General features: G+C 32.8%; 1 protein-coding gene and 3 pseudogenes across 3 annotated transcripts; 2 read left to right on the top strand and 2 right to left on the bottom strand.

Moving 5' to 3' along the window:
• Positions 1-653: 653 nt before the first annotated feature.
• On the bottom strand, positions 654-2027 carry LOC120216047 (annotated as a pseudogene).
• Positions 2028-4799: 2772 nt separating this feature from the next.
• Positions 4800-8963, bottom strand: LOC120216045 (probable methyltransferase PMT5). Of its 3 annotated transcripts, XR_005525019.1 has the most exons (9): positions 8272-8962; positions 7950-8085; positions 7504-7744; positions 7197-7422; positions 6892-7051; positions 6478-6779; positions 5884-6016; positions 5354-5560; positions 4800-4888 (listed from the first exon to the last, which is right to left on the bottom strand). XR_005525019.1 is itself a non-coding variant. In XM_039213562.1 (8 exons), exons 1-8 carry the CDS (start codon positions 8772-8774, stop codon positions 5411-5413), a joined length of 1851 nt encoding a protein of 616 aa, XP_039069493.1. In that variant the 5' UTR covers positions 8775-8962; the 3' UTR covers positions 5305-5410. The 3 variants fall into 3 exon arrangements, 2 of the variants coding, with proteins under 2 accessions (XP_039069493.1, XP_039069494.1); XM_039213562.1 differs by lacking the exon at positions 4800-4888 and having other exon boundaries at positions 5305-5560; XM_039213563.1 differs by lacking the exons at positions 4800-4888; positions 5354-5560; positions 5884-6016 and having other exon boundaries at positions 6610-6781; positions 6890-7051; positions 8272-8963.
• Positions 8964-16763: 7800 nt separating this feature from the next.
• On the top strand, positions 16764-18911 carry LOC120216044 (annotated as a pseudogene).
• Positions 18912-21947: 3036 nt separating this feature from the next.
• On the top strand, positions 21948-23470 carry LOC120215792 (annotated as a pseudogene).
• Positions 23471-25575: the final 2105 nt, after the last annotated feature.

Genomic DNA, 25575 nt, shown 5'->3' with positions numbered 1-25575 from the left:
CTCTGGAGCATTCTATAAGGGGAACGAAGATCAATCTATGTTTTAGTTAGGACATTGTGTTTTTTTTTTCCTTCTCCAACGTGGCAAAGGATGTATGATTTTATCATGATATTTTTGCCATTTTAATATTCGAAAAGTGGTTGTAATTGTAACTATAACTCTTCTTTAATCCTCTTCAACTTAACCGAAATTGTTAATTTTGGCATATATAATTATTATTTGGGTAAAGTATAGTAATGGTCACTGAACTTTTCTAAAGCTTTCATTTAAGTCCCCCAACTTTTAAAACTTGCAATACAGTCCCCAAACATTTAGTCCATTTGCAAATATGGTCCCCCAACAGTTACATCGGGGACCATATTGCAAATGGACTAAATGTTGGGGGATCATATTGCAAACGGACTAAATGTTGGGGGATCATATTGCAAACAGACTAAATGTTGAGAGACTGTATTGCAAGTTTTAAAAGTTAAGGGACCTAGGGGACCTAAATGAAATCTTTAGAAAAGTTTAGTGACCATTACTATACTTCACCCTTTATTTTAATATTTAATTTTTTTTTTCAAACGTACATGTTTAATAAAACAAAAACACGTTTATGATGAAAGCTTTTGATGTGTCGAACTTGAGCGAGCGAGAGAGGGAGCAGCCTTTCTTGCACATATCCGTATATGAATCTGTCATGCCAAAATCCCATGTTTTCGCTCTACATACATAACATGCATACATACACATGCATGAATGTTGATGCCTCCTCAGATCCAAGAGCAACCCACAACAATCCAAAGTGTAATGGCAAAAGTGGAGAGAATGTTGATGGTGCTTGTCAAAAGAAATACACCACGATTGGGATCAGTGAACCCTGTGCTTGTCCCGTTGGCCCCAGAGTGGTGGCGCCACCACCACCGAATACCGGATACCCCGTGGTCGGCGTCGTTGAAGGGATCCCGGGTGTTGTTGGTGTTCCCGTGGTTGGCGTCGAGCCACTGCAAAATTTAGCAAAAATAAACACGCATCCATTCATGAATAAAACTTGGTAAACTACGCATTTATTATCTAAATATTAGTTTTAGTTTATTTTAGTATCTAAATTTTTATTTTTTTTTCAAAATCATATCTAACGTTTAGTTTTTATTTCATTTTAGTACCCACCATTAAAAACTTAACGCATTTAGTATCTAAACTATAAATTTTGGTCTATTTTAGTACCTAATTTTTTTTTATTTTTTTCAAAAATCAACGTTAAATTTTGAAAGGATATTAAAATGAAAAAAAAAACTAAATGTTAGGTATGATTTTGAAAATTTTGAAAATTTAAGTGCTAAAACGGATCAAAACTAATAGTTTAGGTATTAAATCTTTAATTTACTCATAAAATTTTTGAGAAACCAAACAAGGGTGCCAATAACCATACCTTGAAGGAAAACTGCAGGAAGAAGGCACATCTGCAAAAATCACAAAGAAAATCATGAAAAATCCAAACACAAATACATATACATACATACATACACATACATACATACATACATACATACATACATACACATACAGAGAGACATACATACATACATACATTGCGAAATGGATTTGGGTTTTGAAGAAATTTACTTGGAGGAGGATTTGGACTAACAGTGGCAGTGCCAGAAAAATCACAGCTCCCTTGAGCTTGACTTTTCTTCTGGAAATAACTATTGACTGCATAATTGCAGTGATCTTTCACGGTGTTAGGATTATAGCAACCGCCATTCTGATTAATCTGAGATCAATCGGCTCCTGTTCCGCATGCATCTGTTTTTTGAAGCATCTGTTCACTCACTCCATCTTTCAACAAACAGTGAGTAGCACCTGCACCAAATCATAAACAGATCAAAACACCCTTTTCCCAGAAATCAACAAAGATTTCTATCAGAATCCTTGAAACCCATCTCAGAAATCTTGAGCCATGGATCTCAAGTTGAAAAAACAAGGATCTTACTTGAATGTCCAGCGAGGGCTAAGACCACCCCTAGGTAAACTAAAAGGACCATGATCGAGGAAGAATTGGAATCACAACTGATTTTCAAAGATTTGCAGAGGGACAAGAAGAGATGAGATATATAAACCCTTTTTATTACAGTATGTAGAGTAATCTTAGGACAAAGTATTCATATCATATCTTAGTTAAGATACATACACAAACGAGTGAATCAATAGGTGGTATAAGTAACTGTGCAGGATTCTTATAAGAAAAAAATGGGGGTTTATAATGTGTCTTTGACTATGTTTCCCCCTTTTTCCCAGCATTTCCATGTGTATGTATGTTCATGTTATTGCATGTTTGTCTAATATATAGTGAGGGGTTGAGTAAGACTTCAGGAATACTAATTACTATGGCGTGTAGGGTTGTTTCTAACAAATTATTACATTTCATCTAATCAAAGTTTTACCAACAGAAGAACTAAAGTTGTTGGTAATAAAAACAAAATTAGTAATTTTTTTGTTAGTAGGGTGAATACAAACTAATATTTGTTTAAAAACTTTATTTTTTTTTATGATGAACATTAACATAAAAAAAAGTATTACTCTGAATGAATATAAAATAATATTTATTTAAAAATTTAATTTTTTAATAATGAATATTTGTATACATTTGTCTACGTGATGTTCGAATTTAAAACACAAAAGAATAAAAACGATTCCTCAAAAATATTCTTTTAAATCAGAATAAGTGAGTAAAAGTTCGACCAATCAAACAAAATAGCTTTAACCTAATAATAGTTAAAACATGGATTGGGTACTTAGGGTTGTAAACGAGTCGAGTTCGAGTATTGTTGAATTCAACTCGATTCGAAAACTCTAAAATTGAGCTCGACTCGGGTCAAAAATTCGCAAATCTAAATTTTTAAGTTCGACTCGAACTCGAAACCATCAATTGAAGCTCAAAAAAGCGCAAAATGAAAAAAATCATAAATTTAACTCGACTAAACCTTCAAACTCACTAAAAACTTAAACCTTAAATATATAAAAACCTTATACTCTATTTTTTTAAATAAACACATAAATGCTAATATTATTAATGATTTACTTTTAAAAAATAAAATCTTAATATATTATATTTTTGAGTTGCTCGTAAGCTTTTCGAGTCGAGTATCAAGTAGCTCGTTTCCACTCGTTAAGAACTCGAGTCGAACTTGAGTTCGAGTCGAGTATTATTGAACTTTAACAGAATCGATCTCGAGTAGCTCACGATCTATCTTATCTTATTTACAGTCCTATAAATACTGTATGAAAATAGGATTATCTGATTTTTTTTATTAACCTAAGGTGAATTATAAAATAACATCTGTTTTAGATAGAAGGGTGCAAAAAGGTGCAAAAAGATCTGATTCAATCTGTTGCCGCAAACCTAAGGTGAAATTATAAAATAAAATCTGTCTATAAGGATAGGATCATCTGATTTTTTTTTAAACCCAAGGTGGATAATAAAAAGGATGCTCGGCCGCCGGAACCGACACAACCACCACCGGTGCCGCAAAGCGAAGGACAACTGTATTAATTAAGTCGCTAATGTTCTGACCCCTAGACATGTATATACCGAAAAATACTCACGTGCGGTAGTTTTAATATATGGTTAAAGAAGATGTTGTCGGTTTTGTTATTTATTTAAATAACAAACCGGTTAAAAATGACTGAAAATATTATTTAGGCGCTAAAAATTATCGAAAACATTATTTAAGCGCTAAAAAATAAACGAAAATATTATTAAGCACTAAAAAATAACCGGAAATATAAAAAAAAATATTTTAGATAAAAATAATAATATTTTAGATAATATTTTATCAATTTTATTATTTAAACAATAACAAAACCGATAACACTTTATTTTAGCCATAAGGGTAGCACTGTAGAACTCCCCGTATATATCTTGTGTAAAGGAAGGAGTAGGAAGTTGCAGGTGTTGTTTGTAGAACCCTTTTCTATGTAGTGGCTGTGCCACATTATTCTCAGGCATCATCCCTGGCTGGGTTTTTGCTTTGCTACTAACATGTATTGACGTAAGTCGATTTTGATATATCATTTCGAGTGTACTATCATTCTGTGTATTTACACTCATTATCTGATGCATTTTTTATTTAGTTTAATTTTATGTATTTACTGGCATATGCTTTTAATATTTTAAATGATAAATTACGTGTTTAGTATATAAACTATCAATTTTGATTCATTTTAATATTTATTTTTAATTTTTTTTTAAAAAACATATCTAATGTTTTATTTTTGTTAATTATAGTATCCTACCATTAAAAGCTCATTTAGTACTTAAACTATCATTTTGGTCAATTTTAGTATCTAAACTTTTATTTTTGATGTCAAATTTTAAATGAAATACTAAAATGAAACAAAAAAATAATCTAATATATTTAGAAATTCGAGTGAAGGGATGAGTAAAACTTCAGGACTACTAATAACTATGGGGTGTAGTGTTATTTTTAACAAATTATTAAATCAAAATTTAACTAACAGAATAACTAAAGTTGAGTATAATAAAATAAGTGACGAGCTAATAAAACTGAAAATTATTTGTAACAACAAAAAAACTTAAAATTAATATTTTTAAAATTAAAATTTATGATTACGGGAAGATAGAGAGCTTTCTTTGATCTCTTGGTAATTATCACAAGGAGCTCAGTATCAAACGGAGTAACCACAAAATTTAAGAAAAAGGGGATGAATGAAGTGCTACAAATGCCTAAAAAGAAAAGGTAAAACTGAAACAGAAAAAGAATTGGACCTTCTCTATTCTACACTAACAGCCATCCTCCATGCTCATTGTCCAGTCATTAAATATCAAAAACCCTGTCGAGAATTCCAGAGCGTTTCTGGCGATGCCGCCGAGAGTGTTCATCTCCTGCCCAAAATAACATCCTCATCAGTTCCATGACATGTTACCTATTAACTTCGCGCATATGCTAGCTAACTACAAGTGGAACCCGACTTGTGCAAGTTTCGGGTTTATAGATCTCGATTATCTTTTGATCGGTACCGGAAATAGATATGAAAATATGATCCAAGGATGAGAAAAAGACCTTAAGGAAATTTGAGTATATAACCATTGCACCCGCGGTTGGCTCTTAAGCTTGGTACATGATACCATAGAAAGAAAAAATACTTCATAGAACTGAAATATTAGCTCTAAAGATAAACAATGGACTCGTTCTCCCCTGGTGTTTAAGGCATAAAAACACCGGCCTGCATTTTATTTGCAGATGTGTCAACTAAGTTGAGGCTCACAGACATGTTTGATATTTTACTCTTTCGGTGTATGCATGCATGAGTCATCGAAAGGGTTTCGTTGGATTAGTTTGACAGTTACCAGTTCAAAAATCGAAGATGACGTCTGTCGCCTTGAGACCTTCTGGTGCTAGATCAATCATCTTTTCATGAATGGTTTCTGACAAACAAGTAGCCGACGATCATTACCATTCTGAATGTCAATCACCCTTGTATCCCATCGTACTTGTATAGCATGTGCACGGGCCAATTCTATAACTCCTAGTTTATCAGAGATCACAACCCAGCCCTGCAAACGAACACATGCTCATACCATTTAAATTCATAAACTTCCAATATACAGTTGATCAAGAAGTAACTATTTCGGAAAGTATTCATTAATATAACATATTTTAGGGCACATCGTATGGAATGGCATTATACGGCATTGATTAAAATTATCAATTTTCATTTTCAATAGACGAGCATGTTGAGGAGGATAGTATGTTGAATATACATCGATGGCTTTTCCTTCAAACAGTCTTAACACCAAATACCTCGGACGCAGAACATGATTAAAAAGCGACTGTATAGAATATGATGATATAGAAACCCAGAAAAAACACCAAATACCTCAGGACGCAGAATTCGATCCATCTCTACAAATAATTCCATCAAACTGCACCACTCTGAAGTAAGATATGAGAGGAGCCCATCCGCATGAAGCAGGTCATATGTTCGAGGATATGTAGGAAAGGGTTCACACCTGAACATACCAGATATATTAGATAATGATAATATGATCATTTGAATGATTGGCGCTTCATGCTATCATGTCAAAGGAGAAAAAGGAACTTTTGAATGTTCAACTGGACTGGACCTCAAGAGAGAGAAATGCATATGCAGATTCAAATGTAAATTTTAAGTGAAGTAAAAAATAGTTCAAATTGCAAACAACTGAAGATTCATTATATATAGAAAAGTTACTCGCAACAGTAAATTCAATTTAAGAATGAATCTAACAAAAGAAAACTATTTTAACAGAATCATTATTATCCACAAACTTCAATATTAACTTAATCTTGGAACAAAGTGAGAAACTGCACTTCTAAAAACCTGCGGAGATATATACAATCAAAACAAATAAGTTAATATCTGAACTCCAAAGCCAGCTCATAACTACCAACTTAAACAAATTACTTTCATGAAGTTTTTTAAGAAACTAACCAGTCATGCAAAACACCAGGAAAGCCTCGGTCAAGAATGAGAGGAAGTGTATTCCGTGCCCTAACATGCACAACATTCATCACCCACACAGATTTCATTTCCTCCAAGAATGCAGCATTTAAACCCCCATAATGAGCATTCATGTCCATCACATTGCGTACTATATTAAATGGAGGCAATGGGTCTTCATCACCTGGCCTCTTGGGATGGTCAGAGAAAATTAATGGTGTAAGCAAAGACCAATAGTTTTTTAAAGCTAATTTCCAAACTTGCAAGTCTTCAAAGAAATCTTCCGGACTGACGCCTGCAAGGGTAAACTTAAATCAATATACTGCATAAACTGTCGATTGCATACAAGTGCAGAATGAAAACATGGATGCAGGGAGAGAGATTATTTGGGTTGGAAAAATACTTTCCATGAACTTCAAGCTCTGCAGAGCTCAAATATGAGCTAGAAGACTTGTTCTGAATAGGAATCCAGCGTTTGCTGGAAGCTCCAATAATACATGGCATAAAGGTTTGATAATAGTGAGCGTCATGTCCTTCTTTACATAGGAGCACATCATTCTTCTTGCTATATTCAAGAAAATTGAAGTAAGCTAACGGGAACAAATACAATCAAATCAAAGTGAACAACCAAAATATAGTTTTAATGAATTGTTTATTATGAAATCGAAGAGTCAATTTGAAAAGAGTGAAAAATATCAGTGTATGCTCACAGAGAAGAATAGCAGTGAACATCAGCAGTTTTCTGCCAGATGAATGTCTCATCTTGCTGAGCAATAAGACTCCAACAAATTTTTTCAGTGAATTCAGCCAGTGGTGTTAACATGCTTCTTTTCTTCTTACTTGTTGCACGTCCATGTGACTTACTTATGGGTGAGGTTATAACAAAATAACCTCCAGGCTTGAGTAACCGATCAAATTCTATAAGAAACATCCCCTCTGTTTTATAAAATCATAGTTAGAAAGTAAAGCATAAGTAATTTTACCATAGGAACCACTACCATTCAACTCTGAAAGTACCTTTCTTGTCCCAAACAATACCGCACTGCGCACAATGAACCATGTCAAATGATAATGATGGATATGGTAGTTGTCTTGATATGAAATTTCCAATCATTGCTGGAAGACCTCTCTCAAGAGCTATTTGGACTTGGCTTCCAGTTGCCTCATATGCAGCAACACAAAGAGCCATCAACCTTAGTGAAACTAAATGAGCTCCAAAACTTCCAAATCCACAACCAATATCAAGAACAGTGCGTACCTGTAGCCAAAGTAGGATCATTAGATACCATGTAGTGCAGATAGCTTTACTTTCCCTTGAAGACCACACACAAATTATCTTTCTCATATTTTTAAAAATGACAATCTAAAATATTGGGAAAATTGATTCTGAAATACCAAACTCTCATAGCTAATGGTACCCCAAAAGGGTAAAAGTTGCATCATGGAATGAATTAAAGACTTACGCCAGCTTGAAAAAATTCAGAGTCACTTCCCAGTCCCATCATCTCTGCAATCTGGCGAGTATAATCTTTGACACCATCAAAGATTAAGCCGTCTTGAGAGTGGAAAGCAATTTGATTCTCTTCGAGCAACATCATTCTATACAGTTCGTCAAAAGATTATGAAGGCAGATTAGAAAGCTGTATTTTATCGCATAAAGAACAAAGAATGAAGGATATAAGCTGCTACATAGCAAACTCTATAAGGCAAAGTTTGTAACCAAGGGAGACATGCCTGATACTTTCTCCTACTTTTAGAAAACATCCAAATGCATTTAATAAATACCTCTTTGTTATGCTTCCAGACGAAAGGAATTGGTCTTTGGTTATCTTGATATTCCCACTCCATATTACATCCCTACCAGCAGGCCAACGAAGTGGAATCTTGTAATCCTTTGGTGGGCGGACTAAACAAAACTTTCCTTGGCTTGATACTTCACAATGCCGATCAAACTCCTCTCCGTCTTTAAACCCTAACAATAAGTTTTCCGTCACATTGTAACAAGGAACATAATTTTCTCTTTCTTTTCCGCAAAAGCCAAGTTCCTCTTGACGACCAGCTCCCGACGAGACAGTTCTCAGCTGAAAATAATCAACTGCCACTTGCTCCTTTAACCTTCTATAGTTTGAATAAATCTCAGGTACCGGGATGAAAGTTATGGAGTCAAAGGAATTAGAAAATGTCGATCCAAAGACTGCAATCAGCACAAGCAAGCAGGCAAAGCACAATAACAACCAACAGACCGGCAGTCTACGGCCACAAATAACAGAAAGTAAAGGGCTTCTCATGTCCAAAGCTTTAAACAACTGAGGTTTGCGAAAACCACTAAATAACCAGTCCCTTTAGTTTAAATCTACAAGAACCACTGAAACCATAACCTATCATCACATATAAGCTTCTATATATGTTAGCATTAACCAGAACAAGTCCAATAAGCACTGAAACCACCTCCTCTACACTCCTTCCCTCACGAATCTCTCCCCAATCATCACAAGCAACAGATAGGGAGATAGTGAAAAACACCAAAGTTCACCATAACCAGTATAAAGAAAAGCTAAAAATCAAAACTGAACCGAAATTTACTGCATTATATACTTTTTCACCATACTCCAAACAGAGCCGACCCGAACTAAATTTTGAGTAAAGCCAAGTGCTCAGTTTCCAACAAGTAAACAACCAATTGCATCAAGCTGCAAATAATCCAATGAAATAAAGATTTCACACGAGGGAATAATTTAACGGTCTCTTTGGCAGATGAAACGGTATTCTAGAGCTTACAACATAAAATTTAAGGAAAGTTAGATCTCAAAACGGAAACAATAACAGGTCAAGATCATTGAAAAAACAAAAAAGAATAGTAAATTGAAAACTGAAAAAGATTAAAATAAATAAGAAGCAAATTAGGGATTACGTGGGAGCGTACCGGTGGAGATTCAAAACCCGAAATTGACAAATGCAGAGAGCGACAGAATGAAAGAGTGAAGCATAAAATGTTTTATTTTTTTAGGAAATAAATATTTTTAAAAGGAAAGTACAATTCTTTTATTTTTAATGTTTATGGTAGATATAATAATCTTTAATTATTTTTTACTTATCCATCCACTAAATAATAATAATTTTAAAAAACAAAAATATATTTATATTAAGAAATTATTAAAAGTACGAACAGAAACTGGTAAAATTATTATTATTATTTCTTGAGATAACAATTTCAAGCACAAAAACTATTAAGAATATGAGCGTTCAATATTAAATTTACCTTATATTAATAAAAAAAATTACTAGAAGGGTTTACATTCAAAATTTTATATTTTAAAAGAAATCATTTACTTAAATGCAATAATTTAAAAGTTTTATAGTTAAAAGATATTATTGTCCATCTTGTATAATCATTGGTATATGATCAATTAATTAACTAATTTCGATTATGTACTTACAAAAGTAAGAACGATTCTTCTAAACTATTTTTTTATTTTTAAATATTATGAGTTGAACCTTTAACTTTACTTAAAACATTTTTTTTTATAATTTGTGTTAATTTTATTGATCAGTCTAATTTTTCCTTTTTTAATTTTGCTTAACAGACGACAGCACCAGTTTTAATGTTGGTTGCTGACTGTTGGTTATTTTTTATTTTTTTAGTTTTTTTAATAATAATAATTATGCATTTATGACATGTTCTCTGTCTTTATGATATGTTTATCTTTGCCTTTGTAACATGTTTTCTTTGCCTTTTGGTAGTTTACGTTTTTTTACCGTTGTTTTTGTTTATTTTTTCTCAGGGTTGGATTTGACATCGCCACGATTGATCAAGATGGCGTTTATTTGTTATCATGAAGATCTTTCGTGCTTTGGACTATCGGATTGATTTGGGTATGCATTTTGCGTTCCTGGATAGTTTTCTTAAGTGACTTGACTCTGATTTACGATTTGTTAGTGGTCTTTCAGTAGTTTCATCATCATTTGTGGTTCGTTTACCGATACAGTCGGATTTGTTCGTATCTTTGTTTTATTCGAGTTTTTGGTTAGGTTTTTTAACATTTTTCTTCTTTGGTCCTTATGTGATTTAAGTGGCTAGTTTTTGTGTCAATGGTGATACGAAAGTGTCATAATTATATTTTAGGTTTACAGTTATGCTTGTAAATCTTCATTGTAATTTTAGATATTTTCTATTTTCAATAAAACTAGTGACATTATTTCAAAAAATAATTACTTAAAACATTTAATATATCATCTTACTAAACTAATTTATTGTTGATATAATTCCTTTATTATATCTCAACCTATTTTTATGTATATTCATTGTTTCTTATAAACTGTGCTAAATTTAAAATAATACATTATTATTTTAAAATTTTAATATTTATAAATATTTAATTGTTATTTGATAAATTTAGAAATTATTCGTTAAATAATATATAAGAGGATTGGGACTATGCGCTTTCAAATTGTAAGCCTTAATCGATAAAATTCCAGCCCTTATCCTTAGTATTTGCCCTCCTAACATTCAGATACATTTGTTATTTTAGATATGCATGGTACCATAAATATCAATCATCATAAGATATGCATGGTACCATAAATATCGATCATCATAAGATATGCATGGTACCATAAATATCGATCATCATAAGACATGCATTCTCTATTGTTCTTTCTCTTTCTCACCCGCGACTTTTCTCTTATTTTTGTTGTGTTCGATAAATTGTAGGCTTTATGTAAAAATAAGTATTTCAATTATATCTAAAATTAATTTTTTATTTTTATAGAGATTTTTATTAAAAATATATATCTAATGTTTTTTTCTCGTTAAATTCCTAAGTACCTGTGGTTTAAAAGTTAACATTTTTTGTTGAACACAATTTAAAATGTTAATTTTTTTCTAAATTTTTTTGACTGTACACCTTGTTTATAATATTTTCAATTGACAACCGAAAATATTACCTTCTTCGTAATATTTTAGGATGTACTCAATCGAAAATGTTATATTCTTTATAACATTTCCGATTATATTCATTTTATATCGTTTTTTAACTTTAAATTAAATTGTCCTACAATATAATTTATCAGATTAGAATCATTGTACTCACCAGCAGGAGAGACGTCCAAGTCTTGGTCGTTTCAATTGCTATGCTTATGTTCTTTTATATTTATGCTGTTCGGCCTCAACAACAATGGAACCCCACCACCTTTGCTTGTAACATTTGCTGATACGTTGTTTACGTCATAAAATGATGACATGTTAAATTCATATTTCCCTCTTAATTATTTGAATTATAAAACTATCGAATATGAATGTATATTTTGATAACCCATCATTTAAATCTAATATAAGACACGAACCAAGTGATTTAATTAATTAAGGAAATATTATTATCTCTCGACGTCTTGGATTTGAGTATTGCATTATTTGTATATGTTAATGTTATAAGTGTTTATTGTCAAATGATTTGAGAGTCTTTAAACATAGGGTTGTAAATGCGACAAGACAATTAGTGAGCTACTCGAGCTCGACTCGATCAATGCTCACACCTCCTGATATTTCTGGTACTCGAATTCGGTACCTCAAACAAGAACAACAATTCTTTACCTCTGAGGTGGCTCGATTCATGCGAGATTTTGACTTCGAATACGTAGTTAGTTGCTTGTAACTTTGAAAACGATGCCCTAACTTGTAAACAATTAGGTGGTAGGTTTCAAATCGATTTCAATTGCCAGTTTTGTTCATAGAATTTCTTCCCCCACCCATCAAATTATTAAGTTGTTGAACGTTGATTACATCGTTTACATCATAATGTTTAAATTGCATTAATTTTTTTTTATTAATAATTGTCACGTAATATCAACAAATATAACTCACAAGTAGATAAGTTCAAATTTATAAAATTTTAGGGGTTAAAATCATATTTTCAATAAAAATATTAAAATTTTAAAATATAATAATTTTAAATATAAAAAAACTACTATTATACCCGTTTTACTCGATCCATCTTTGACTATGGCTGTTAGTTTTTTTATGAAAGATGATAGAAAGATATATGGGAAGAGCAGGGACGGAGCTCCCTTAGGGCCCAATGGAGCCGTCCCCTGTTAAAATTTATATAGTCGAATAGTTTTGGTTTAATAGTTTTTTGGTCCATGTAAAATAAATATTTAAATTTAAAAAATATTAAAATTTATTAAATATTTTATCAAGTAGGGATCGAACTAAAGAATGACAAGTCTATGTTCTTAAATTTTTTGTCTAATTACAATTTGAGTCATTATAAGTTTAAATATTAGACAAATTAGAAGTTGACTTTTGACTTTTGAGGGTGTTTTTTTTTAAATTTAGGGTGAATACATGATAATATATGTACAAAGACTTTCAACTATTTGACAAGGAACGCTTATACCCCTATATATGTGCTTGAACTCGAGACCTCAAGGATAACAACAATCCCTTAATCACTAAGGTCGCTTGGTTCATGCTGAATTTTGAGTTTAAATACCTAATAAATCTTTATATTTCTCTTAAATTGTCTAATATTTCGACTCATGTCAATATTTAATTATGATTATGTACATGGAAGAGGTAACTTTTATTTTTCAAACCTTGTTAGTTTTCATTTTTTTTAATAAAGTTTCTTGTTATATTTGCAAGATTCTAGGTAAGTAGGGTGTGTGTCATATTAGATTTATATTTTCTCTATTTCCAAAATTCACTATTAATGTATAAAATAAATATCATTTTAAGATAAATTACGTATTTAATACATAAATTATCAATTTTGATCCGTTTTAGTAATTTAACTTTAATTTTTTTCAAAATCATATCTAGCATTTAGTTTTTGTTTTGTTTTAGTATCATTCGTTAAAACTTTAACACTTATAGTACATAAACTATCAGTTTGATCCGTTTTAGTACCTAAACTCTCAATCTTTTTTCAAAATTTAACGTTAAATTTTGAACGAGAGTACTAAAATGAAACAAAAACTAAACTTTAGATATGTTTTTTGAAGAAAACAATGAAAATTTAAGTATTAAAACTGATCAAAACTGATTGTTTAAATACTAAACGCGTTAAAGCTTTACCCGTTGTTTTAATAAAAAATATTATTTATAGAATATCAGTGAAAAACAATTTTACAAGCGTGTTGAAATGTTAAATGTATTTTTATGTATATTAAAAATCTAGAAGCAAACTAGACATGTAATATCATATAAATATTATTTATAATTTGTTTTTATTAACCACATATCAAATAACAACCCTTTAAGTAAAATGTAAATTCCTATCATTAATTTAAGAGAAAATAACATCAGTGACAAAAAATGCCTTATAATATACGATTTTAACCAACTTTTTTTGGATTTGTCAAAATGACCAACTAAATTGCAATGCGATCTCCGGTATCGCAAATCAGTTTCCAGATTCGCAACGCGAACATCGACTATCGCAATGCGATTTTCCAAATTCGTTGCGATAGTCGAAGTTCGCGTTGCGATTTATTCCAAATTCGTTGCGATAGTCGAAGTTCGCATTGTGATTTATTCCAAATTCGTTGCGATTGTCGAAGTTCGCGTTGCGATTTATTTCAAATTTGTTTCTTAAGAATTTTCTCTAAAAAAATAGTATTCGCGCGGACGTGTCGAAGACACGTATTACCACGACCACGACCAGACCCGACCCGAACCCGAGGCGAGACGAAAGGCGGCGGCGCCGGCGCGCGAGAGTCCCCCTTGTTTTCTATCACTCAATAAGGAAGTGGAAAAGTCAAGCCTTAAATACCATTCCTAATAGTGTTTCCAATACTATGTGGGATTGAGAATTACCAACACTTGTTCCCAATACTATGTGTGATTGAGCCTTAAATAGTGATATTATTTGTAAATTATAGTTAATGACTTTAGTATTTGTATGAAAAGTATTTGTGGTTCGTTTAGTTTTCATACAATTCTAATTTATTTTCAATTGATTGTAATTGCACGATAACAATTTTTTTTATTCTCGCGAGTGATGCATTTTTTTTAATGTTTTGCTTAAAACTGCAATAATCGTGATTGATTGTAGATTGACTTTTAATTAGGACATATTTAATCGTATATACTAATGCAATTGGTTGCTGATTCAGTTGTTTTAAGTGCATGATGTTAATTGTTTCATGAATAATCACATATTGAAACAAGTGTTGGTAATGCTCAATCTCACATAGTATTGGAAACACTATTGGAATGGTATTTAAGGCTTGACTTTTCCACTTCCTTGTTGAGTGATAGAGAACAAGGGGGACTCTCACGCCGCCGCCGCCGTTCGTCTCGTCTCATGTCGTGGTCGTGGTCGTGGTCGTGGTAATACGTGTCTTCGACACGTCCGCGCGAATATTATCTTTTTAGAGAAAATTCTTAGAAACAAATGCAATATCACGAATTTGTAATAAATCCCAACGCAAACTTGGACTATCGCAATGCGAATATGTAAATCGCAATGCGATAGTTGAAGTTCGCGTTGCGAATCTGGAAACTGATTTGTGATACCGGAGATCGCGTTGCGAATTATCGATCGCATTGCGATTTAGTTGGTCATTTTGGCAAATCCAAAAAAAATTGATTAAAATCGTATATTATAAGACATTTTTTATCACTGAGGTTATTTTCTCTTAATTTAATCATTCTCATCGGCAGTATAATAAATAACAAAATAAAATACAAAAAAATAATATAAGTATATGACATCTAAAATCAATTAAAATAAAAGAAAATGCATTCACGTTTTAAAATCAAAATGGAAACGCAATCATGGTAGTAAAAGTGGACCTTAAGGAACCAAATATTAAAGTGGACAAAGTATCTGTCACACTCTCATGCTTAATAATATTAACAAAATATAAAGCTTTTTAAATGTCTGCACATCTGGCCTTGTACAACTGCTTCTAATTACTCTGCAAATTCCAGCGAAGTTGACAACAAATTTGCATATTATATAAATAAGTGGTTTAAATATATGAGAGGTCCCTGCATTAGTTTAAACTTTGAAAGTTTGTTATTATACTTTATTCTTTGAAAATTAAATTATTCTATTCAGGGACCGACGCAGAATACATCGAGTCTTGAAGACAACACCGGTTAGTACGAGGGTACAAACGAGTCTCGAAATTTTCCGGGAATTACCCAGCTCTCTCCTCCATAATGGTCTGTCCGTACGGAAAACTAGAAGTTAAACGGTTCATTCGGATCAAGTTCGGTTCGGAACATTTTGATTTAGGTTGTTTTAGGTTTATACTTAATCCGGATCGGATTGGATTATTTTGGGTTTCAATTTATGTTAGGGGGACAAACTTCAACTTATAAAATTTCAGAGGTGAATAAAATTTTAAGGACGAAAACAAAATTTTAATAAAAAATACAATTAAAAAATCTAAAATATATTATAATTTTAGAATTTTAGAGGGGCGGCCACCGCCGCCTAAGTCCATCATTGCTTGTATTATTTTCTATTTAAGAACTCACTATTCACTAAGTTACTTCAATGATAAAAGATAATAATTTTTTTTCTAAAAGTCTCATATACATCAATAGCTAAAAAAAAGCTATAAATATATATTATTATGTAATCTTATATAATACCATTAAAAAAATCATAATTTCTTCCCAAACTTATATCCAATTTTGTTGTTAACTATGGACTTAACAGTTATAAAAAAAGGTAAAATTATTTTTAGTCCTTTACACAGACATATATATATATATATATATATATATATATATATATTATTAATTTGGTTCTTAACATTTTATCATTACAACATGAGTAATTTTTTTTTTATAATCATCGATATCTAATTTATTAATTGATTAATTTGTATTGGATTATGCAGAGTAAAGGATAACCCTCCAAACTCAATTTATCTATTTACAAATGCTAAAATTTAAACTTTTAACTTTACTTATTAAATATGTATTTGTTCACTTCTAAAGTTGAACTAACTATCACAAATTATGATGTAATAATAATATAAAAGGTTATTGGTATTATGTATAAATAAATAAAAATATTAATTAAATTTTAAAAAGTGATGCATTAATTAAAAATCTTAATTTAATAAAATTCAATTATTATTTTTTAAATTTTAAAAAATAAATGACCAAAACAATTATTTAAACATAATTCAGTGACTTAATAATGTAATTTATCCTATATATATATATAATTGAACGACTGAATTGAAATAATATAAAATTATATATTTTAAAAACGAATAATGCTGGGTCAAGGCAATTTAGGTGACTCTATAAATAAAGGGTCGTCGGTCTTTCTCATCCTTCACCTTCTTCACCCAGATCTTGTTTCTTTCCCCTTTGATCTAACAACTCAGGACCCACTAAGGTAATTTCATCTCTTCTTCCCTTTTCGGCTTCGATCTTGCACTTGTCAGCTTTGTTCCTTTGGGGTCTACAATTTTGACTCCATTTTGGATTTGTTAGTTGGTGGATCTGTTGTTTTTTTTATCAGATCTCTAAGATAAATGTATTTACTTGAAGTTCTAGTTCAATTTTTTTTAAATGAATTAGTAAATTTCTGATCTCTGGTGTTTTAATTCCCTGTTTTTCATTTCGGAAACCATAGATCTGATTTCTGTCAGTGATTTCAACGATGTTTGTCTTGTTTTGTTTTACTTGGAGATGGACCCAGTTATTTTATTGCTGCCGACATCATTATTTGTTAATTACGATCTTTAATTAGTTGTATTTTAGGGAGCTGTTCTTTAAACACTCCATGATCTGACAAGAAATCGTCTGTTTTTTTTAATGTTCGTAGGTTAATCGAAAATGGTGAAGATTTGTTGCATCGGTGCTGGTTATGTCGGTGGGCCGACGATGGCTGTTATTGCATTGAAATGCCCTGAAATCGAAGTGGCCGTTGTCGATATATCTGTCTCGAGAATTGCTGCCTGGAACAGTGATGTTCTTCCTATCTACGAGCCCGGACTCGACGAGGTGGTTAAGAACTGCAGGGGGAAGAATCTGTTCTTTAGCACGGATGTCGAGAAGCATGTTTCGGAGGCTGATATCGTGTTTGTTTCGGTTAACACCCCGACGAAAACGCAAGGTCTCGGAGCTGGGAAGGCTGCTGATCTGACTTACTGGGAGAGTGCTGCTCGGATGATTGCCGATGTATCGAAATCTAACAAGATCGTGGTCGAGAAATCGACTGTTCCTGTTAAAACAGCTGAGGCCATTGAGAAAATTTGAACCACAATAGCAAAGGCATCGATTTTCAGATTCTCTCGAACCCGGAATTCCTTGCCGAGGGAACGGCGATTCAGGACCTTTTCAATCCTGATCGGGTTCTTATAGGAGGCAGGGAGACACCAGAAGGTCAAAAGGCAATTGAAGCATTAAGGGATGTGTATGCGCATTGGGTCCCTGTGGACCGGATCATATGCACCAACCTCTGGTCTGCCGAGTTATCAAAGCTTGCTGCCAATGCCTTCTTGGCACAGAGGATCTCTTCGGTTAATGCTATGTCGGCGTTGTGCGAGGCGACCGGCGCTGATGTGAGTCAAGTGTCGCATGCTGTTGGGAAAGACACGAGGATCGGACCCAAGTTCTTGAATGCTAGTGTCGGTTTCGGTGGATCGTGTTTCCAAAAGGATATTCTGAACTTGGTCTATATCTGTGAATGCATTGGCCTTCCCGAGGTTGCCAATTACTGGAAACAAGTCATTAAGATCAACGACTACCAGAAAACTCGGTTTGTAAATCGGATTGTTTCCTCAATGTTTAACACCGTTTCAGGGAAGAAGATCGCCATTCTCGGGTTTGCTTTCAAGAAGGACACCGGTGACACTCGTGAGACCCCAGCGATCGACGTGTGCAAAGGGCTGTTGGGCGACAAGGCTCTACTGAGCATCTACGACCCTCAAGTCAACGAGGAGCAGATCCAGAGGGATCTTGCAATGAAGAAGTTCGACTGGGACCATCCGGTTCACCTTCAGCCGATGAGCCCTACTTCGATCAAGCAAGTCAGCGTCGTTTGGGATGCCTATGCAGCAACAAAGGACGCTCACGGGGTTTGCATTCTGACAGAATGGGACGAGTTTAAAACCCTTGATTACCAAAGGATTTACGACAACATGAGGAAGCCCGCATTCATCTTCGATGGTCGGAACGTCGCGGAAGAAGCTAAGCTGAGGGAGATCGGGTTCATTGTCTACTCCATCGGCAAGCCATTGGATCAATGGCTTAAGGACATGCCGGCCGTGGCATAGACCGTACTTTTGAGAGACGCATAAACCGATTATACAAATTTCATTCGCACCGCACTTTTATTTGTTATAGTTCTAAGATTCTGTTTGGAGTTATATCGAGTTATTACATGTGTCTGTAGTCCGTAGAACATATCCGATTTTATTGCTGTTTTATTAAAATAAAACCTGTACTAGTCAATTCTATGCCAATTATCTTACTCATGAATCATGTTCATGGTGATGCATGTTTATTTGAAAACTAGGTGCTTAAGTTAGGCCTTTTTCTTTATTTTGGGTCTAATTTTTTGGTTAAATTAAGCCTTTAGTATTTTAATTTGGTAATTTTTCACCATTTGATTCTCGTATTTTTTTTTATCATATCAGTCCTAATTTTTGTTTGAATTAATCACTGGTATCTGATTTATTGACGACTAATCCAGACAGGATACTACAGAGGTGAGGGCGACCCTCCCAACTAGGGGTGTAAACGAGTCGAGTCGAGTTTGAGTATTGTTGAGCTCTACTCGATTCGAAAACTTGCGAGCTTAAAATTTTCAAGCTCGACTCGAACTCGAAATCCTAAACTGAAGCTCGTGAGCAGCTTGAAAAGGCTCGAAATGAAAAATAAATTATTAAACTTAACTCGATTGAAGCCTCAAACTCGAACTCGAACATGAATCTTAAATACAAGAAATCTTATTATATTTTTTTATAAAAAAAAAAATCAATACATAAATATTAATATTATAAATAATTTATTTCTAAAAAAATAAAATCTTAATATATTATATTTTCGAGCTGGTGACGAGCTTTTCGAGTCGAATATCGAGTAGCTCGTTTCGGTTAGTTAAGAACTCGAGTCGAGCGCGAGTCGAGTCCATTCGATCCGAGTATTTATCGAACTTTGATCGAGTCAATCTCGAGTAGCTCGCGATCTGTCTCGTCTCATTTACAGCCCTACTCCCAACCCAGTTTGTGCCATTCGTAAATGTCAAGATTCGAACTCCTGACATTACTTAAACATGCCGGCCGTGGCATAGACCGTACTTTGAGAGGACGCATAAACCGATTATACAAATTTCATTCGCACCGCACTTTTATTTGTTATAGTTCTAAGATTCTGTTTGGAGTTATATTGAGTTATTACATGTGTCTGTAGTCCGTAGAACATATCCGATTTAATTGCTGTTTTATTAAAATAAAACCTGTACTAGTCAATTATCTTACTCATGAATCATGTTTATTTGAAAACTAGGTGCTTAAGATAGGCCTTTTTCTTTATTTAGGTCTAATTTTTGGTTAAATTAAGCCTTAGTATTTTAATTGGTAATTTTTCACCATTTGATTTCTCGTATTTTTATCATATCAGTCCTAATTTTTGTTTGAATTAATCACTGGTATCCGATTTATTGACGACTAATCCAGACCGGATACTACAGAGGTGAGGGCGACCCTCCCAACTAGGGGTGTAAACGAGCCGAGTCGAGTTCGAGTATTGCTGAGCTCGACTCGACTCGAAAACTTTGAAATGAAGCTCGACTCGACTCGAAAACTCGCGAGCTTAAAATTTTCAAGCTCGACTCGAACTCGAAATCCTAAACTGAAGCTCGTGAGCAGTTTGAAAAGGCTCGAAATGAAAAAAAAAATTATTAAACTTAACTCGATTGAAGCTTCAAACTCGAACATGAGTCTTAAATACAAGAAATCTTATTATATTTTTTTATAAAAAAAATTAATACATAAATATTAATATTATAAATAATTTATTTCTAAAAAATTAAAATCTTAATATATTATATTTTCGAGCTGGTGACGAGCTTTTCGAGTCGCATATCGAGTAGCTCGTTTCGGCTCGTTAAGAACTTGAGTCGAGCTCGAGTCCATTCGATCCGAGTATTTATCGAACTTTGATCGAGTCAATCTCGAGTAGCTCGCGATCTGTCTCGTCTCATTTACAGCCCTACTCCCAACCCAGTTTGCGCCATTCGTAAATGTCAAGATTCGAACTCCTGACATTACTCAAGGGATCTATTGTCTCATCTCACTAGACCAACTGGTTGTTGGTTCGATCCTAATTTCTTTAAAACCATAATAATATTGGCATGCCACTTTACGATACATTAGTAGATATAATTTTAATGTTTTATATTATTATAAAGATTAGAAATAAAAAAAGTAATTCAAGAATTGATTATGACCTAAATTGAAATAAATATTTTTTATTTAAAGATAAAAATGAGAGGAAAAAACAAACAAACGCGGTGATGGTGGGCAAGCAAGATGGCAAAATGTAACATTTTGGCTTATGCATATGATCATCCATCCCTTTTAGTGGGTGTATATTCGATCTGATTTTATAATTTTGATTTTTTTAAAATTAGATTTAAATTGAGTTGAATTTAAATTTAGATCGAAAATATTCAATATAAGAATAATATTATATTCTTTAAAAAATTAATTAAATATTATTTTTCCGAATAAAAGTAAAAATTATATTCGAATCAGATTGAAATTTTATCTAAAATTTCGGATCATAATCCAATTCGGTTAAAACTTATTTAAATCTAAATCGGATTGATATCGAACGAATAATATAATTATTGAATTATATTTATCTTAACTAAAAATCCGATCTAACCTAACTCGAATGAAATAAAAATATATAGTTTAAATACATAATCTATTTATAATAAGTTGAAACAAACTGGAGAAATCATGACCGTTGGATCCAGCAGCGAATGGTTCTCGATAGAGTGCACGTGGCGCATATCGTTTACTTGCCTTTTTTAATCTCTAGCGTTCCATGCATGTAATTCTCAAAGAGAAATAGTCATGGTTTTTTGCTTTGATTGTTCTTCTCCTAGAACTGTTCATCGCCATCGTTAGCGACCCATCATCTCTTCCCTTTTGATTTTCTTCAGTTAAAAAAAAAAACCCATTTTTTCTTTTACTTTTAATCTGTTTCAACAAATCGAGATTGATAAAAGAATCGAATTTGGATCTCTTCCTTGTACTTAAAACGAAGAACTGTCACATCACGGCAACTTTATGATCTGTTTTTGTTTTCTCGATCTGTAATTGTTTATTTTTCTCTGCTTCTTGTTTACAGCAAAAAAATGGAGTATTCTTTTGAAGATTTGAGGTAAGAAATGAGCTACTGATCTTGTCTTCTTTACTGGGTTTTTGTTTTGTTTTTTTTGTTTTTGTTCTGTTTGTTTCATTGATTCATTAATGGAACTAAACCAAGAAAGAAGTTCGTTTGCAAATTTTGCAACAAGAGGTTCCCTTGTGGGAAATCATTAGGTGGTCACATAAGAACTCATATGAACAACGAGAATTCTGCCGAAACTGAGGAAGAATCAGCTGATTTTCCCTTGAACAAGCTCAAGAGATTTGCTGGTTTGAGGGAAAATCCCAGGAAAACCAAGAGGTTTTCGGATTCGAGCAATGGTTCTTTGTTTAAAGAGATGGTTTGTAAAGAATGTGGTAAGGGTTTTAGATCAATGAAAGCTCTTTGCGGTCACATGTCTTGCCATTCCGACAAGGAGAGAGCTTATCATTTCGACAATGGCGATAAACATAAGCTGATTAGGGATAGTCAATCGGACACCGAGACGTCGACGACTCCGAGTCGGAGGCGATCTAAGAGGGTTAAGTATAAGAACGATCGGTGTTCAATCGAATAATTCGGACAATTTGGGGAATGGTTCTTCATCTGTTTCGGAGATAGTGCAAGAACAGGAGGAGGTAGCAATGTGTTTGATGATGTTGTCGAGGGATTCCGGTTTTAAGAAAGGTCCGAATTCAGTTGCCGATTCTTCGGACAACAACCTGCTCTCCTTGGAAGATAAATCGTCGTCAGTCAATGTGAGGATCACCGTTAAGAATGCCATGAAATGTGTTTCCAACAAGAACAAGTTGAAGCAATCTGCTGAAACTTGTTATTCTTCAGAGAATTCTGATTCAGGGTATTTCAGAAATGGACCGAAGAAGGCGGAATCAGACGATTCCGTCGATGAGTTTCGCGATAGCTTCGAGTCCAAGAAACCTAAAATGGTGTCTGGATCAGGGTTTAAAAGCAAATTCAAGTATGGTTTAAGAAGAAATGGAAAGAATGCTTATTACAGTCCTCAAAAGGGAAGCAAATACGAGTGCTTAACCTGTGACAAGACCTTTGATTCACATAGGGCCCTAGGAGGACACCGAGCTAGCCATAAGAAGGCGAACGACTGCACAGAGTCGATACACGAGAGCCGTGAAAATAGCTTAGCCAGCGATTCTTTTACGGCTCCGATGAGTCATACCAAAGTAACCAAATCTAAGAGCCTTGGTGTCGCTAAAGGTTCATCTAGCAATGCTGAGAAAAGATTGGGTTCAAAGAAGAACAAGGGCCATGAGTGTCCATTTTGCTTCAGGGTTTTCAAGTCGGGCCAAGCTTTGGGAGGTCATAAAAGGTCGCATTTCGTTGGAGGAGGTTTCGGACAACAGAACATTGGTGATCAAACAAGACTCGACCGAGATTCCGGCTCTAATTGACCTAAACCTTCCGGCTCCGGTCGAGGAGGATGCAGCGGGGAATGCTGCTGGATTCATGTCTTGGTAGACTCGAAACATGACTTGAGGTCACCGGCACCTCTATCGGTGTCCGACCGATGCCACTTTCAATCTGGGTTTGATCTTTTCTAAGTGAACCAACTTTTGGGCATAGGTTCCTCGTGATGCAAGAGGTTTTAGAGAGTATAATAGCCAAGTGAATTTACCCCCTCAACATATTCTCTTGCTTCTAAAACTTGTTTTATTTTTGCTATAAGGTAAATTCCATCATATATGAGTTTAAGCATAAAATCTCAGTCAAATAATTTGTTATAATCAAATCAAATCATAATTTTACGTATGTAATTGTTATAAAATTAAAATTTATGTATCACATTGTATATTATACCAAAATTTATGAGTAACTCTGATATTAAATAAATATCTAAATTCACATTTTAAGACTAAATGAATCCAAAAAATTAAAAGACTAATCAAATACTTAAAAAGCAATGGTGGGGACGGGAGAGATGCAATTAGGGATGGATATAAGACCAATCCGATCGGGTCGGATTTTTATAATAAAAAAAAACCGGGTCGAGTTTTTTTAAATGTGATGTTCGGGTTTAGGATAAAAAATACCCGACTCGGAAAAAATATATAATTTTACCATATATATTTAAGAATAGTTACATACCCATCTATATATTATTTTTTTTTAATTAAGTTATTGTTTTTATTGAATAAAAATAATATTTTTATTATTATTTCGGGTCAGATTTGAGTGAAATCTTATTTTGGTCGAGACGGATCTCGAATGGAGGATTCTTTATTCTCGAGTCGGGTGAACCAAAAACCCGAACCATGCCCATCCGTATATGCAATGTCACGAGTATGGTAAAAAGTGGGCTTTACACCCGAAAACTACACCACATTCACATGTTGAATGGGTTTATTTATTTGACAATTATTTTATATTTCACAAATAGAGTAACAACATAATAAATATCTTTATGAAAAAAATTAAAAATAAATATTAATATTTTTAAAATAAAAAAACTCTTTAGATTATGTGAATTTTCTAATAACTCTCAAAGAATTTAAAAAATAATTTTGACTTAAAATAATAATTGGTTAGAGGTGAGTATTCGATTAAATCGAGTTAAAAATTGAATCTTTAAATTGGTCAATTTTAATTTTAAACTTAAATTTTATTTAAATTTTTGAGTCAGTTCAAGTTTAATAAATTCGAGTCAAGTTATTTAACTTTCTACTTAGATTTAAATGTAAATATTTATAATGTTATGATACTAATTGATTATAATTTAGATGATTTTCTATAATTGTATATGAAGAAACACACACACATATATATATATTTGTTATATGTGATACATATATCATACATAGATAAGAGATTTGACTCAACCGTAAAAACAGATACGCTAATTATTTTTTGAATTATTAAAATTATTTAAATTTTATTTTATAACTCAAATTTTATTTAAAATTTTTCTAAATCGAATCAAGTTTATAAAATTATAAATCGAGTCAAATATTTCAGTATCAAATTGAGTCAAAAAATTTATATTTTAATTCAAAACAAATTTACTCGTCCCTAATTTATTATTGAAAATTCAATTGATTATTTAATAAATAATATTTTATAAACTTTTTAAACAGTAAAGAAGTAATCAAAATTTAAATGTCATCATATCTAAATGATGCCATCAATGAACTATAATAGGGTAAACTACACTAAAGGTCTAATATTTGAAAAAAAATTATTTTTCCTACTAAATTTTCAAAAATAATAAAATTAATCACTAACGTTATTGATTTATAATAAATTGAGACTCGTAATTATCAAACGTTATCGTGAGTGATGAAAAACTGACATGGCACATAATATGATGACCTAGCACTGTTTGACCAACATTTTGACCCAACTTTCTCTTCCATCTGTCATCTGCACTCTTTAATCTCCCCTCCTCAATCTTCAAGTTTTATACATGCAATGCTCCCAGAGAAAAACAAAGCAACGCTCTGATTGAGGCCCGACCATTTCGTCGTCCCACAGATCTCTAGCAATATCATTTTTTTAGATTTATTGGTTTTTATTTATTGTTTCTTAATTTGACTATATGAGTTTCATCTTTTTTACAGTGAATTGTTAGTTTCTAAATTTGATTTGCGTATTTGTAGTAAATCTAATGATGGATGGATTGATTAGTCAATCAATCTAGTAATTAATCTTTGATGAATTGGTAGACACGTTGCCCAGTTCAAAGCCTATGGCATCTTTTTAACAATACTTCTTGTATA

Source organism: Hibiscus syriacus, unplaced genomic scaffold, assembly GCF_006381635.1.
Source record: "Hibiscus syriacus cultivar Baekdansim isolate YM2019G1 unplaced genomic scaffold, ASM638163v2 tig00110156_pilon, whole genome shotgun sequence".
NCBI classification, from domain to species: domain Eukaryota; kingdom Viridiplantae; phylum Streptophyta; class Magnoliopsida; order Malvales; family Malvaceae; genus Hibiscus; species Hibiscus syriacus.
The sequence above is the reverse complement of the archived record's forward strand: the minus strand, read 5'-3'. Positions and strand labels throughout refer to the sequence as shown.

Coding starts and splice junctions, on each gene's coding strand:
- LOC120216045 (XM_039213562.1), bottom strand. CDS start 8,774: ATGAGAAGCCCTTTACTTTCTGTTATTTGTGGCCGTAGACTGCCGGTC. Junction 7,423..7,503: donor TATTGTTTGGGACAAGAAAG/GTACTTTCAGAG, acceptor TTTATAAAACAG/AGGGGATGTTTCTTATAGAA. Junction 5,561..5,883: donor ATCGAATTCTGCGTCCTGAG/GTATTTGGTGTT, acceptor GTTCGTTTGCAG/GGCTGGGTTGTGATCTCTGA.